The sequence below is a fragment of the Pteropus medius genome, unplaced genomic scaffold (genome assembly GCF_902729225.1).
Source record: "Pteropus medius unplaced genomic scaffold, Ma_sr-lr_union100, whole genome shotgun sequence".
In the NCBI taxonomy this organism is placed as follows: domain Eukaryota; kingdom Metazoa; phylum Chordata; class Mammalia; order Chiroptera; family Pteropodidae; genus Pteropus; species Pteropus medius.
In genome coordinates, this window is record NW_024346667.1 from 19,449,830 (window position 1) to 19,465,350 (window position 15,521).

The window sequence follows — 15,521 nt, forward strand, 5'->3', positions numbered from 1 at the left end:
CCTTCAAAACTCTAGCTTCCAACCCTCTTTTTGCTTTTCCAGTCTTGACTCACAGGACTCTCTTGGATATGTCTCATATTTATTATCTTTTTCTTCCCTTTTATTGTTCGATGACACCCCGCCAGATTGCCCTAAATGGGCCCCTCCCCACATTAGTTTTGTTGCCAACGCTCTGTCAGGACTGGACCACGGCGGGCGGCATGGCAGAGTGGGTGAGCATATTCTGGGAAGGAGGGAATGTGATTAGAAGTAGGGGAATGATGATGATGAGGCAAAAGAAAGGCTACCGCCACTCCCCAGCCTCTCCTGAGGAGGGGAGACTGAGCAGGTTCCACTCAGCAGGCTGGAGGGCAGAAGACTACTAGGAGGACCAGTGGTCAATTAAGGACGATGATGACAGGGTATTCTGCAAGGAAGCTGATGATATGGGCTAGTTTGTTTAGGACGTCATGGAATATCCAGTAGGCATGTTGGAGAACCATAAAGATCAGCACTGGGAAGAAGCGCAGGGTAGCATGGAAAAGAGAGTAAAGATGAGAACTGATAATCGGGGTCTGCATTTAGGATGGCCAGCAGAAGAAAACAGGATGAGAGACTTGGCAGCACTGGCTGGTAGAAGTGGAGATGTCAAGTGACACCTGAGGCCTGAAGACTCTGACAACCCCTGCTGAAAAGTTACCTTTAGCAGTGGGCTATATAGGCTTGGCAGCCTTAATCTCTGAGATCAGGGCTGGAGACATATTAAGTACAAGGTGAGACCAATATCCTGTAAGGTTTTTGCTCTAGTGAATGAGACAGGGGGTTGGACAGCCCTCAGGATACCTGCAATGGGTTGATCTGCACTATATACAGCCCAGTGAGGTATGCTCCCCCATTGCACTGCAGAAAAGAGGAAAAAAATTTTTCAAGAGAGCCAAAGTTGAGAGGAATTTTTCCGTCTACACATTTATATAGCAAAAAATGACCTCACCCAAAAAATAAAGTATTTCAGCTTTAGGTCATTTCACCCTTGGCAGAATAAAGAGGCTGGTGATTTCTCTGTACAGCTACTTGCTTAAGCAAATGTGCTGGAGGTCTCTGAGGGAACTGGCCTCCATCTGTCATTTCTTATATTTTAAAAGAGAAATCAATAATGGGTGGACTGAGCCCTCATTCGTCCCTGGAGACAAAGTCCTAGTATCCTTATTCCAGCATTTTCCTGTTAGGCTTTCGTGTCTAGTAGAGTTCAAGACCTTTTGGCTTTGGATTGACTTTCTAACCTTGGCTACCATTTTTCTTTCAGTAATAAAAATCCTTGAAGCAATAGCTTATACAAAACCACAATGCATGAAACAGAAAAACTCAGAATTTTATTAGCATGTATTTATTTTATGACTTCACATTTATAACATTTTACTTTATATACTGTCAATAAATAAGAACAAGACCATTTTCATGAATACAAAAACACATGAAATCAGGATGTATTAGATGATTAATTGTATCATTTTGGTTGAACAGTACTGAAAAATATAACAGATAAATGATCACAAATAGTATCTTTAAAAAAATGCTTTTCTTACAATCTCAGGATATTCTTCAGTTAAAATTATCCACCACCAGAAAGAATAATTTATTGTTTCAAAGTCGAATCACTAAGAATAGTCAGCACTTGCTGGAATACTTATCACAAAATAACAGACAACAAACACTCAAACTTACCATAAGAACTAAAACGGTTTCTAATGCAATGTTGTCACGACTTGACTGACAGATTATATATTTACTTGTTACTGCACAACTGTTAGAACAGTAAAGAGAGCATGCATTGAGCAGACCAGCCTGTAAGCATCATGAAAATAATGAGTCTTACAATGTATTGAGGGCTATCTTCCAGACATCATGCTAAGTGCTTAAAAGGCATTATGTCACTTCATCCTAACATAACAGCCCTATTCTGTTATCTTCCCATTTTTCTGATGAGGGAACTGATGCTTGGAGAAGTTAAGCAACTTGTTTGTTGTATACACAAAGCTACCAGGATGAGATACATCAACCAGCATTTCACCGAATGGTGCTCATTTATGCTTTACTTGTACACTTTACCTCACAGGACACCCATGGGCCTGATTTAAACACCCATGAGGTGTTACAGCTCCCTTAATCGATGAACCTTAAGAGAAGTTCAGATATGTGCTCATATTTTGCAAGGGAACGTTTTAGCCAAGGTCTGCACAAAATGAGTCAATTTGGAAACAAAAGTGAGCTTGCTGGTGAATGTTTGTCTAGGTTTTAATATTTGGATATCACTATACTTGCGTCGATTTGTTATTTATTAGAGATTTAAGAGTTTAAAATACATTTAAAAGATAGAACTGCTGAAAATTCTCTGCACAATTTGAAAACCATGATCACGATGGAGGGCGAATTAGCAAGAGCCAGAGAGTTCTGGACCCCGATCTTTGCTCCGTCGCTTGTTAGTAATTTGATATGGAGACCACTTAACCCATCAGAACTTCAGCTTCTTTCTTTCAGAAAGGGCAAAATTATGCCACTTCAGGGTTGCTGTACACCTTCAATGAGACATGCCCACAATACCTGGCACAGAGCATAGGTCTCAATAAACGTGAGTTCTCCTCCTCTCCTCTTTGCCCTCTGTTGCCACTAAGAGTCTTCTCTAACCAGACCAGCCCGTTTGCTAACTCCAAACTCTCCAGCATGCCCTCCTGTAATGTCTGCCTTTTCTTGAGGATGCCTCTCACACCGTGAACCTCTTAGAAAACAGGAATTAGTCTTGGTCATTGGTGTCTTCAGGGCCTAACGCAGTGCCTGGAACTGTCTATCTGACACCCAGCAGAGGAATGGGAGTAGGGCTTCCCGAGGAAGGAGGGAAAGAAGCCTGTAGGCGGAGATGGTTGTATTCATTTGGCAATGACACTAGACACTTTTATTGGCTTCTACTGGCCTTGTACTTACACATCAGGTTATTTAGCTTCCACATGTGGAGGCCATGTCCTCAATGAGACTGTGGCTCCCTGAGATCACGGCCATAGATGTTTGACTGTTACCTCCTTTGAACAGTGCCTCACACTGCTAGGTATGTAGAATTTGTCGATTTGAGAAAGGAAAACACCTGACAAGTCAAAAAACTTAAGATTTTTAGATAGTTTATGAATTATTCTTATCAAGTTTATGAATTATTCTTATCAATTCTTTCTTCTGTGATATGGGTAAATTTTGGTCTACTTATGGGTATTTAAAGGAAACCTGAAGTTTCCTTTAGGCTTATAATGTCATATTTTAAATTTAATCTTTTGTTTATTGGTGATCTATGAAGGGTTCGAGAAACTCTTGGATAATTTTTTCTTAGAAAGAATCAAGACCTGGCTTGAACGCTTTGATTTCAATTGCATTTGTTAAAGAAAATAATATGGGAAAGGTCTTAGCCTGGTGAAGCAAATATCCCCAGGCCCACAGGCTACGGGTTCTGCTTTGAGTTGGCTTTTAGTCATCTGCCTCGTTATCCCAGTGGCCATAGCCGTCCCCTTCATCTGGCTCTTCGATATTTTCATTTTCAAAAGAGGCCTCTTCCTCCTCCTCTTCCCGGATCACCTTCATTAACTCGAGGAAGCTGGGGGGTGGTCCCTGGTCTTTCAGCTCCCTAAGCCTGCACCACAGGATCTCACTGAGGCTCGCCCCCGCCATGACTTGCTCCAAGCGGACCTGATCTGCAATATTCCTGGGAATGGCCCGTTTCTCCACAGCCCTCCGGAGCAGAGTCTCTAACCGCAACACATAGGCTGAGACTTTCTCTCCCTCCTCCTGATAGGTCTTCAGATATTTCACCTGTGACGTTCTGCGGCTCTCCAGGCTCCCAAACACTTGCTTAAATGCCTCCAAACACTCTTCCACGCTTATGGACGGATTGTCTGCCTGCACTATATGCATGAGGTCCAGGGCAGGGCCACGCAAGCTTTCCATCAACCACCTTTTCTTTTCTGCCTCTGCCACTGGCCACTCTTTGACTATTTCGGTGGCCTGTTCCAACCAGATTTCAAAGGGCTCTTCCTCAGGGGCAGGAGTAGCGCTCCCTGAGAACACTCTCAGTTTCCGGTACCTCATGGGCAGCAGGGGCTGAGGGGCATGTGCTATTGCCTGTCCCAACAAATGGGCCAATAACTCCGGTGATATGCAGGGCACTGCAGCCGGAGACATTCCCTCATGCCCCAGGGCTCGGAACATACCCGAGACTGTTTGCCCCTCTTTTTCTAGAAAGAGGTTCAGTCGTTCAAGGAATTCAGTGTCCTGGTTAGGGGTCTTAAAGACCACTTTCCAGATACCCCCCCTTCCCTGAACCTCACTGGGAATCACTGAGACATCAATATCCTCCATGAGCTCTAATAAGACAGCGTTGGCATTCTCCTGCTTCCTGAATATTTTGCCGAGCAGTCTATACCTTCCCAGAGACTTTAAAGTCTCCTGGAGAACCTCCTGAATCTCAGTCTCATCACACTCTACTGGTATCCCCATAACCATCAATGACTTCTGATCATCCACACTCATTATCCGGCACCAGTCCTCAAATAGCGCCAGTGCCATCGTCACGAGTATTTATTTGCTCTAACTCTACAGGTACCAATTTGTGGCACAGACAGGCGCTGCCTTAGGATTTAAAGTATCCTGGATGAGCTCCTGAAACTATAACCCACGAGTGAATGGGTTCAGGTCAGGTCACTCCGACAACAGTCTCAAAGTCTTCTGGACCAGTAACCCTTAATTTTCCAGTGGCAAGAACTCAGCACTTCCAGTTGTCTCTAGAACTGACCCAAGGTGGGTGATTAGTGTCGGTTACGACAGCGCCACTGCCTGTGGCTCTGTAGTCCTGTGGCTGCTGTTTCTCTCCTGGATGCCAGCAGCCACGTGGTGGTGTCGACCCTCTCTGACCAACGGAGGCACCTGTGCGAGCTGCTTTCACACTGTCTGGGTCTGCTGCCTCGGCCTCACCTCTCTCTAGTCAGTGGGGAAACGCCTCCACTCTGGCACCCAGGAGTCCTGGAGAGAAGTCTCACAGAAGAGTGGCTTGGACTCCTAGTGAAACAACAGTTAGTTACCACACAGCCCTGTTTCCCAGGAAGCATCCACACACTACTTAGGGATGGAAGTGGAATAGATGGGGGTTCTGCCTCCCACTATGTTTGCGCTACCCGACTCTGTCAGATCTCCTTTGCTTACGGTGACTTTTCTTTTCCCTCTTGGAGACCCTCCTGCAATCTGGCTTCCCCACTGTCTGCTCATCAGACATGCTAATTAATGTCTGAGCCTAGTTCTGGCCAGGACTCAAGATCCTTCCCATGTGAAGAATGAAATCAGGAGATGTGGTCAGATACCTGTTTATGTGTTCCAACGTTCCGTAAGAGTCAAGGAGCTTATTTATTCTGCTTCTAGTGCAGCAAGATGTCACTCAGCTCCACACAATGGCGTGTCTGGGTCCTTCTCAGCTCCAGCCAAGCCAAGCTGACCTGTTATACATTAATAATAATGGTGTATTTTTATGGCTCAGTAATATCCAATGATGAAGACCGTTCATGTGCTTATTAAAAAATATGACAATCCTCCACAATTAAACCACTGAATATAGTTGATTCAGTTTTTCGATTAAAAAATCCAATTAGAAATCACTCGAGTATTTATAACCAGTTAATATCGGTATAACAATATAACTTATATAATATACTTTAATAATAGAGGTATAACAATTTAATATAGGCTTAACAATTTTTAAAAATCTCAGGGCCAAATAAGTTAAACTTAGAATTATGAATTCATTCTCTTTTGTTATGTCTAGTCAGGCTTTGCAAATGCACAAGTAGGTGTTTCTTTTGCTATAAATGTTAAGTCACGAACATGACACTATCTTTGCAGCATTTGAACTTGAATGGGTCATTTAAAGGAAAAGGAAAAGAGAGAAAGCACATCTATGGAGAGCTGGTCGAGACTGAGTGATGTAAGAAGGGAAGAGTTCCTAAAGTCTCCCAGTTCTGCTGTGGAGTGGGTGTTAAGGGGCCACCACCATTCTTCCCTAAGCCTGAAAATCTCCATCAAGCCAAGTGGGGTGCATGTGCCACAGATGCCAACCTGCAGCCATAGATGCAGTTGCTTCTGCTGCAAGCACATTTCTCCAGTCCTTCTGGAAGGGGCTGAAAGCATGGCACGTGCCTAGGAGCCAGAAGGGCAAAATGCTGGATCATGCCCCGGCCCAGCTGCCCCAGGGATCTGAACCCAGTGACGTTTCCATGCCTCACTTTCTCCTTCTAAGATATGGAGGTGACTTCCCTCTCCCATTGTAATATTTAGAGGAAACATGAGATGTAGAAAGACATCGGATGTGCAGGAAGAAACATTTCCAAGGTATTCGTAATAATTGCCATGGCCTCTTCCTCCAAAGGAAGTCCCTACCTGCAAGGCAACTTTCAAATAAAAAAGATGGCAAGTGAACAATCATCCTTGATACACAGTAAATCCATGGATGAAAATATTTCGATATGGGAAAAAATGTGAAAATTTTGCATTTTCTAACATAAAGATAGGATAAGTTGGAAAAGGAACCAGACTTTCATGTGGAAGATCCCACCAGCACCAGCACTGGAATTGTTGGATATTTAATTAGATAGTGACCTTGGGCAGAGCGCCTTAATAATCTCTCTAGATCTCACTTTCCTATCCTGGGAAGCGGTGATGGTAAAGCACTCATTTCACAGGCTGCTGTGTGTAGGAAATGATGTATTTCGTGTGGAAGCACTTTACTCAGATTCGAGCACATCTGGTGCTGAGTCTGAATGTCCGCTTCTGGGTCTCTCAGCCCCCACACGTGTATTGCTCTCCTTCCTCCCTATCCCCTTGTCACCCGGAAACTCCTTCCCAGCTATCATGGTGGGCTCATCTTAAAACTGTGCTGATTGTCTTCCAAATTTAACTCCATTCCCCAAACTATCCCTCACAATTGGGGGGGGAAGGTGGGTATTCGATTTAATCCTTCCATGGCAAGAGCTGACAATGGGACAGAAACCTTGGTCACACTGTCCGGCGCGACAACCCTGCGGTAAACAACCTTTTTTAGCCCAAACCCACCCTGGCTACTGAGCATGCCCAGACTTCCCTCTTCAGCTGCCAAAGGATGGGCATCATCTCTGCAAGATTTTGCCACTGTGGAAAGAGGGCCAGGGCTGCAAAGATTGATACAAGGAAAGGGCGTGCGGGTGGGAGTAAGCAATGAAGCACGCTCAGAGACCGGATTACTGGCACAAATCAAAATGCTCTCTGGATGCCCACCAACCCGCGGTGGCTGTGGCTGGTCTACTCGCACACACATACTAAATCCTCACACATTTTTTCCTTGCTTGGTTTCACACAATTCAAAGCACTCAGTCACAGCCAGCACTCCGTCTCCCGGCCCACACTGGACGCGCGCGCGCGCGCACTAACGTCCCTGGCATGAGCTTCTGGCGCAGTGCGCAGCGGGTGGGGTGGGGACAGTAAGGGCTGAAGATTTGGGGAGGGTTGCAATGCGCCTTTCTTTGGGGTAGGAGGCGGAGGATACTAAATCAAGATATTCTCCTGGGCTCGCTCTTCTTGGCGCAGTGGCGCAGTTATGGTACGTGGCGCCCTTGGGCACCATGTCTGCACCCTCTCTCACTATATATTATTAGTTGTCGTGCTGGGCCAGAATTTGCAGACTGCACTCTTCGCTACCCTCCCACGGACCATAGACCTATGTCTCTCTTTATACTACACCCCACCATCAGTTGCTATGCCCTTCTGCATTTCTCCCCGCCATGCTGTGCGCCCCTCACCACTGTGGATGCACTAAGTGAGAACCTTCTCCTTTCAATCTTTGCTCCCAACAGCCTACCAACGCCCGTGGGTAGACTGAAGCTTTGGTGTCCTGCGCATCGTATGGCCCCCCAGTCCTCCATGTGGCCTGCGCCATCCCTTCCCCCTCCTCACTGCGGCTCATTCCCTTCTCCCGGGTGTCTTGGCGCCAACCAATTTGTTCCCCTTTCCCCATCCATCAGCTCACGCTCCGGGTAAGGGGGAGGGGGCCCTCCCCACGGCGGGCCCTCTCCCCTGGCCCACCTCCGCAATACGGTGGGAGAAAGGCGTCTGGATCAGGCAGGTAGGCGACAAGGGCGCGGGGGCCAGAGGCTGCGCCCTCGGATCTTCGTCCCAGCATGCCTGCCCCATACTCACCCTGGAGCCGAGAGCGGTCAGCGGACCCTTCTCTCCGCATCCATTAGCCAGTGGTCTGGCCGCTTCACTTCCGGAGCGCGGGGCTCTGGGCGGCGCGGCCCTCCCCTCTCCCAGCGCTCCGCTCCCCTGCCGGGCGCCAGGCGCCGCGCCCCGCCCCCGCCCCGCCCGCGCCTCCCTCCGCCTGCCGCTGCCGGGAACTGGCAGTCTCTCGCTCCCGCTGCCGCAGCGGCCTCTCTCCCAGACCCAACTTTGCAGCTCGCGGGAGCTCGCGCGGCGGCGGGGGGCGTGGGCAGGGAGAGGAGAAAGCGGGGTCAGGGGGAGGGACCCGGAGGGAGGGTCGCCCGCTCGCCAGCCCTCCTTCCTTTCTGTGCACCTTGCGGTAGGCGAAGAGCGGCAGCCGCTGCAGCAGCCAGCGGGTTGTGCACTGAGAGGCGGACTTAGGGACTGCTGACGGACGGACAGACCGAGAGGACCCTCCCGAGACCCCGCGTCATGGCCGAGAGGAAGCAATCTGGGAAGGCAGCAGAGGACGAAGAGGTCCCTGCCTTTTTTAAAAACCTGGGCTCGGGCAGCCCCAAGCCCCGGCAGAAATTCTGTGGCATGTTCTGCCCCGTGGAAGGGTCCTCGGAAAACAAGACCATCGACTTCGACTCGCTGTCGGTGGGCCGGGGCTCGGGGCAGGTGGTGGCTCAGCAGCGGGACGTCGCCCACTTGGGCCCCGACCCGCAGCCGCCGTACTCGCGACAGAGCCGGCGTGTCGGAGGGGAGCCATCTGTTGAATCGGGCCGGAAGGTGGAGATCCGGCGGGCCTCGGGCAAAGAAGCCTTGCAGAACATCTACGACCAGGTTGGTATTGTGGGGAGGGCGGGTGTTTGAGACCGAGGGCTAGGCTCAGGGATCGTCCTTCCCTCGTCCCCCTCCTAGCTCGGTGGAGAAACGAGCATCCCAGCGTGCCCACGGTCCTGCCCCTCCCCGCATCTGTACACGCACCCCACCCTACCCGGAAAGGCTCGGGCTCAGCTGTGGGCGGCTGTGCGCCTACAAAGGCTGCCTTCACCTCCCTGGGCGTGAGGAGGGGGATGGGGTTGAGGTACAGGATGGGCAGATAACTGGCTGGGGGTCGCAAGGTGGGGGATGGGGATGGGCCGTGGTTCTATTCTTCTTAAATCCTCCCGGGCGGCTTCCGATTGCTGCCGCTGCGGCTGGGTGCCCCACCCTTTTGTGATGCAGCTCGGAGCGTGTGGTGGAGGGTTCGCGTGAAGGCCCACGGGCTCCCTGGGGTTCGGGAGGGGCGGGGGCTTCGACGGCTGCTCCCCGCCGCGCCCCGAGCGCTGATCCACGGCACCTCCTGCGGCTCCCTTCACGTTCGCGTTCCGAGTCGGAGGCCAGGACCATGGTCAGCGCCTTCCGGACCGCCTTGGAGAACCTCATCACCCTGACTCCAGTTCGCAGAGTGAGAAGAACCAGGGAGGTGGTGGAGTCACCCGAGGAAACCCAGACGCTCCTAAATTGTCCATGTGGAGGACAAAGTTCCGCTAAGTATCTTAGCAAGGGCTTCCCAGAGCGCTCCCCACTCCGCCTGCCCTATTCGGGAGGCGCTTTGGGGATGGGGACTAAGTGGATTATGTTCAAAGGTCAAAAAGAAAAAAGAAAAACATCTTCATATTTTGAATAGATTGTCAAAGATGGTTTGGACCCCCGCCCCCCATACTGTGTTAATGGAGGAAACAAAGAGAACTAATTTGGTAAACCTTGATTTTAGAAAAGGTTCGTCATTTCTGACGAATAAAAACTGTGCATTTGAAGTGCGATCTTCTCACACCACGGTTTTGTCTTTATCAGGGTGACCTTCATACTTGTGCATTTCTACCCCCTCACAGACTTAATTTCTCAACTGACAAATTACAGTGAAATGTTTTAACACTTGTTTGCTCTTTCTCAGGCCAGTTGGTGAAAATGAGATTGATTATTTATTGAATACCTATTGTGTGCCTTACATTGTGGGGCAGAGGGAAGTTTAGCTATTTAAAAAGTTCAAGGTGATCTCTTCTTAAGGGGCTTCCAGAGTAGTTGGGAGTTGTCTGTACACATTCACTGAGTGATCCCACAAGCATTTATTTGTCTGGGCTTTAGGCTGTGCGCTTACAGTGAACTCATTGGAGAACAATTAAGTGTTGGTGATAATGGCCCAAACATGTTACTGTTTCCTGATGTGGCATAGAGTTTGGCAGCTTTTCATTTTTGTAGGACCAATTCTAGGAAAGATAAACCATTTGCTGTCATTTTTCAAAGGTGAGGGAACTACTTACTTAATTGATTCCTCCTTTCCCAGCCCTGTCTTCTGATTTATTCATAGAGACGGATACCTGGTAAGTTGTATTTCACTATGAGTCAACCAGAAGAACTTAATCCAAAAAGCTCACTTTGTTTCAAGTGATCAGACAATTGAAGTAGAAGTTTCTAATAATGTAACTTACACTGAAAGCTGAGCGTGAACTATACTTCTCTATGTGAGTACCTTAGGCGAAGGCCAAACCATGATCATTTGGCATGAACAGCAGAACCCCTACTGCGACTCACGTGGTTATGTGAGTATCCTCATCTTAAACAAGCTGTGTGCATAATTCTGATGTCTTAAGGGGAGCAGACAAATGCCTTGAGATAAGGAAGGGATCGCTTTAAAAAATGGCAGCTCAGGGGACAGAGGTTGAGAGTGGCCACCCTGATAATTATGGCAGTGAATTAAAACTCAGGTTTGAAAGACAAAGTTTCACTGGGTTGACTAACACACCTCTTTTCCTGTCCATTTAGAAGCTTAGATATTTGGACATCAGAGCTACTTGTTTGAACACTCTCCAAATTTAATAGAAATTATAAACCTAGAGCACATGGAGGAGGAGATTCGAAGAAGAAATACCCAAACAGAACCCCGGGCGGTTTTAGCCTATGCAAATCCCAATGTGCTTCAGTTGCTTGGTTATTAGTAGCTGAGGGTGATTCTGGCTTGGTCTTTCTGCAACTGTCCTTGAATTTTCATTTTCAATCTTGCCTTATCACATAAGGGCTCTTCTTGTGGGATTTGTTTCATTCATGACTAAGAGATTTACCAGTGTGGGTACTTACAGTGTTTGAATATTTCATGTCTATACAAGGAAGAGATGGCATTTGGTGTGTGTGTGTGAGAGTGTGTATGTGTAACAATGATTTCCATAAGCACAATTGAGCCCACCATTTTGACTGAAATCAGTAGCCATTTCTTAGTTTTCAGCTAATGAGCCAGGTGACTGCCAACATCTCAAATCGTTCCTATCTGAAGCCCCAGCACAGAGAAAGGCGGGGAGAACCAGTGGGAGTAGATCTCGGGGGCCCTGACTTACATCCTTCCCCCTCCCCTCAATCTGTGTTTATAGGTGTTATTAACGCACGGTCAGAAGTAGCTTTGTCCACCTGTTGCACTAGGGATTCTGCTGTTCCTCTAGCAAGGCTGTGGGAAGGGAGGAAACGTGCTTCCTGAGACCAGGTGTCTGCCACATGGTTTGTGGGAGACTGGGAGAGGTCCAGAGTCTGCTTTTGCATTTGCAGGCGTCAGCAGGTCAGCACCAGAAAGCACTGGATGTGGCTTGGGCTGGGATGTTAGCTTTTGGTGAAGGGAAAGAGCCAGTGTCAGTGCAGATAAGGAAAGCTGCTATCTCATTACTCTCTTTTTCTTTTGCATCGTTGGGGAAGCCCACCTTGGGCTGCTGTGAGGTTAAATTGGTGACCGCCTGTGAAGGACTCTGAGCCTCTTGCATTAGAGAGCTTGCAATAGAAGGGCAGCACCGTTGGCCTTATTCTCCCTTGCCAGTGACCAGGGGCCCCTCGGCCTCCTCCCTCCCTCCTGGGAATTCTCTCCATTCCACCTCAGACACAGTTGAGTAGAACCAGCTCTTCCACTAGGGAAACTGGATCATAAGCATCTCTTCCAAGGGGGCTCCCAGGTCTTTCGCCCAGCAGCAAACGACCTGTATTTGCTAGAGTGGCAGGGAAGTGATTCTCCATTTTTCCAGGGCAGATACCAGTCAGTGAACTACACTAGAGTGCTGTTGGACTTAATAAAATGCTCACCTAGTCTGCAAAATGCTTTCTGATATTCCTTTCCACTCTGTGTCGCCATCCCCTCTCCCCATGTTGATTCTCTCCCAGCACCGGGTGCCCAGGGACTCAGCTGCCCTCTTACTGTTCAATGCCACTCCTAATGGTGATGCTGTTTCTATATCTTTCTTTCTCCAAAAGCAATGAGTTCTGAAATCATTCTCTTCACCTCCCTTCTCCCATTCAAAATCGCTTCCTTGTGTTAATCTTAGCTAGAGAGAAATCCCAGTGATTGAGGCATCGATCTCTTCCATAAATGACTGATACACAAGTTGTCCCCAGAGATACTTGTTTGATAATAGACTAGACTGTTCAACAAAATAAATGTCTAGTTAGCAGGATGTGTGGTAGATATTTGGCTGAGAGCCTAGAATAGGGGCATTAATTTGATACTTTAGAGGCCACATTGTTTCAAAAGAAGAGACATAAATATGAACCTTTTTGTGTTCAGGATTCCAAAATACCTATGAACCATCTGTGTTCAAAAGGAAAGGGGTGCTTGGGGAGGTGAAAGAAATGGTGATAATCTATAATTATTGGTTGCTCTTGATTTCCCAAACGATTATTTAACTAATCCTATAATTAGTTAAATTAAAAAAAAAAACAACCTTCTAATTGTGGTAAAATACACATAACATAAAATTTACCATCTTAACCATTTTTAGGTGTACAGTTCAATAGTGCGAAATATATTTGTATTGTTAGGCAACCCATCTCTAGAACTTTCTCATCTTATAAAACTGAAACTCTGTGTCCATTAAACAATAACTCCCCATATCCCCTTCCCCCCAGCCCCTGGCAACCACCATTCTACAACTATTCAAGGTACCTCATCTAAGTGGAATTTTACAGTGTTTGTCTTTTTGTGACTGGCTTACTTCATTTCGCATAATGTCCTTAAGGTTCATCCATGTAGCACGTGACAGGATTTCTTTCTTTTTCGAGGGCGAATAATATTCCTATACATTTTAATGAGTCATTGGTATTGGAAAATTGTCGCTCAATTAATAAACCTGCAAAGAATTAATTGTGGGAGGAAGTAAGAAGGGTCGCATTTGGCATGAGATAGACCCTCTTGCCCACCCACCTGGGACCCAAGGCCTGAATAGAAGAAAACTCCCACCAGCTGAACAACCTCTACCATCTTTTTCCCTTGTAGCTCAAGGGTGGAGAGGAGAATTGCTGTCATTGAACCGCCAGTGACAACATCTGGCCATGACCTCTTGAATGTTGCATAGGTCACGAACTTGTGGGCCATGAAATCCAGATAGGGCTGGGGCATTTTCCTACCCTTGATAAAGACAAGCCAGGTATTCTTATGGGTCCTTTGGTCCCTGTGTCCCTCTCTCCTTCTTTGAGAAAGAAGGGGGAGTCAATTGATTGTGTGCGCTACCATTGAAAGAGGCTTCATGATTATTTAATCACCTCATTCTAGAAGTGGAGAAAGTGAGCCCAGGAAAACAGTGCCTCACTGTCACCTGTGGAACTCAGGTGACGGTGCCAACTCTTGGGCGAAGGCCTCTAACTGCTCAGTCCCAATGCAGTCCTATACCAACAAAATGTTGTTTATGTAGCATTATATAACTCTAGTACGTACATATACATTCTAGATCCTGTATTTTAGAATGTTTATAATGTATTATTTTAAAACTTGCCCCAACACCTTCTAATATAGGCATTATTCCTTTTGTGTTAATAAGGACACTGAGCCTTAGCAATTTACTGACTGAACTCAAGGTCTTTCTATTTAGTAAGTACGTGGACTAAGATTTGAACAAATGTTTCCTGACTCAGTTCCATTTTTCTTGCTGTTTTGTGGCTTTGCTGCCAGAGATAGTGAACTTAAGGGTACAGTTTAGTTTTGCGGCCAAAATATTTCACATCCCATTAAACTTCATATATATCCTGTGGTAAATGCTTTATATGCACCATCTTATTAATGTAAAGACAACTCTATTAAACTTGTATTACTGTTATCCTTATTTTGCAAAAGAAGTATCTGAAGGTAAGAGAAACCTGCAAAACAACTTGCTAATTAAAAGCCAGAGGTAGGATTTGAGTCCAGGTCTACATGCCTTAAGAGCCTTTAATCACTGTGATGTACTGAATTGCTTTCCATGTTAATTATTCTTTTCTTATTTTATCACCAGAGTTAACTATTGCAAAAAGGTGCTGTGCCTACTTCTTTTGTTTTCTGTTATGCAGTGTACTCTTTGAAGCCATTTGTTAAGAGAACTGTTGATCTGTCGTTATGAACGTATCCTAAACTGTAGACAGTCTGTGCATGATTTTTTTTTAAACACAGGAGATGTCTTCAAATATCACTGGGACAGAGGCCAACTCTGAGAATGTGAATGACATGCTTTTCTAAGATTAGAGCAATGTGATGACAATATAATTTTTCCACTTGATGTAAATCATAAACGACAAGCAAATAATGAGGGAGCCGTCAGTAAAAGCATTGGCAAGTGGGCTGGTGGACAATTGAGTTTGGTTGCTTGGTAGCACAGGCCAAGAGCTGCACACAGAGAGTGCCTCGAAGTGGAAGGACCTGGTGGTTTGGCCTTGTCTTTGAGACATGTATAGAGAGCTCGACTGGGCTAAGAGTCGGGAAGCCTGTCTTGCCATCCTGGCTGTGTTGTTAACTAGCTGTGTTGCCTGTAGTTACCTAACCCGGAGCTGTCACCGGGCTGGGCCTTAATCTGTAAGGCTCCTTATTCCATTTTTACTAAAGGCTCTGAAAGAGAGCTCTGCTGTCCCTGGCTGTTTTTCTTTTTCTTTTTTTAATTGAGGTAAAATTTACATAACTTAAAATTCTCAATTTAACCATTTTAGTCTACGATTCAGTGACTTTAGTACATTCACGGTGTCGTGCAACCATCACTACTGTCTATTTCCGGGACATTTTTATCCCTCCGAAAAGAAATCCTTTATCCATCAAGCGGTCCTTCCCTATCACCCCCTCACCCCTGCCTATGGCAACCATGAGTCTACTTTCTGTCTCTGTGAATGTACCTGTTCTAGGCATTTTGCATAAATGGAATCACACAATATGTGGCCTTTTGTGTTTGGCTTCTTTCATTTATTGTGATGTTTTCAAGGTCCATCTACAATGCAGCATGAGTCAGTCCTTCGTTCCATTTTATCGCTGAGCAATATGCCAT

General features: G+C 46.6%; 2 protein-coding genes across 2 annotated transcripts in view; one reads left to right on the top strand and one right to left on the bottom strand.

Annotated features, from left to right (window-relative positions):
- Positions 1-1,347: 1,347 nt before the first annotated feature.
- On the bottom strand, positions 1,348-8,384 carry PNMA2 (PNMA family member 2). Its single transcript, XM_039876154.1, has 3 exons — positions 8,227-8,384; positions 5,367-5,498; positions 1,348-5,067 (listed from the first exon to the last, which is right to left on the bottom strand). The coding sequence occupies exon 3, from the start codon at positions 4,576-4,578 to the stop codon at positions 3,484-3,486; it is 1,095 nt and encodes a 364-aa protein (XP_039732088.1). The 5' UTR covers positions 4,579-5,067; positions 5,367-5,498; positions 8,227-8,384; the 3' UTR covers positions 1,348-3,483.
- Positions 8,385-8,634: 250 nt separating this feature from the next.
- DPYSL2 (dihydropyrimidinase like 2) overlaps positions 8,635-15,521 on the top strand; it is a 105,596-nt gene continuing 98,709 nt past the window's right edge. Inside the window, exon 1 of the mRNA XM_039876152.1 lies at positions 8,635-9,072. Coding sequence (XP_039732086.1) covers positions 8,719-9,072 — 354 coding nt within the window. The 5' untranslated portion in view covers positions 8,635-8,718. The remainder of the gene's footprint in view (positions 9,073-15,521) is intronic.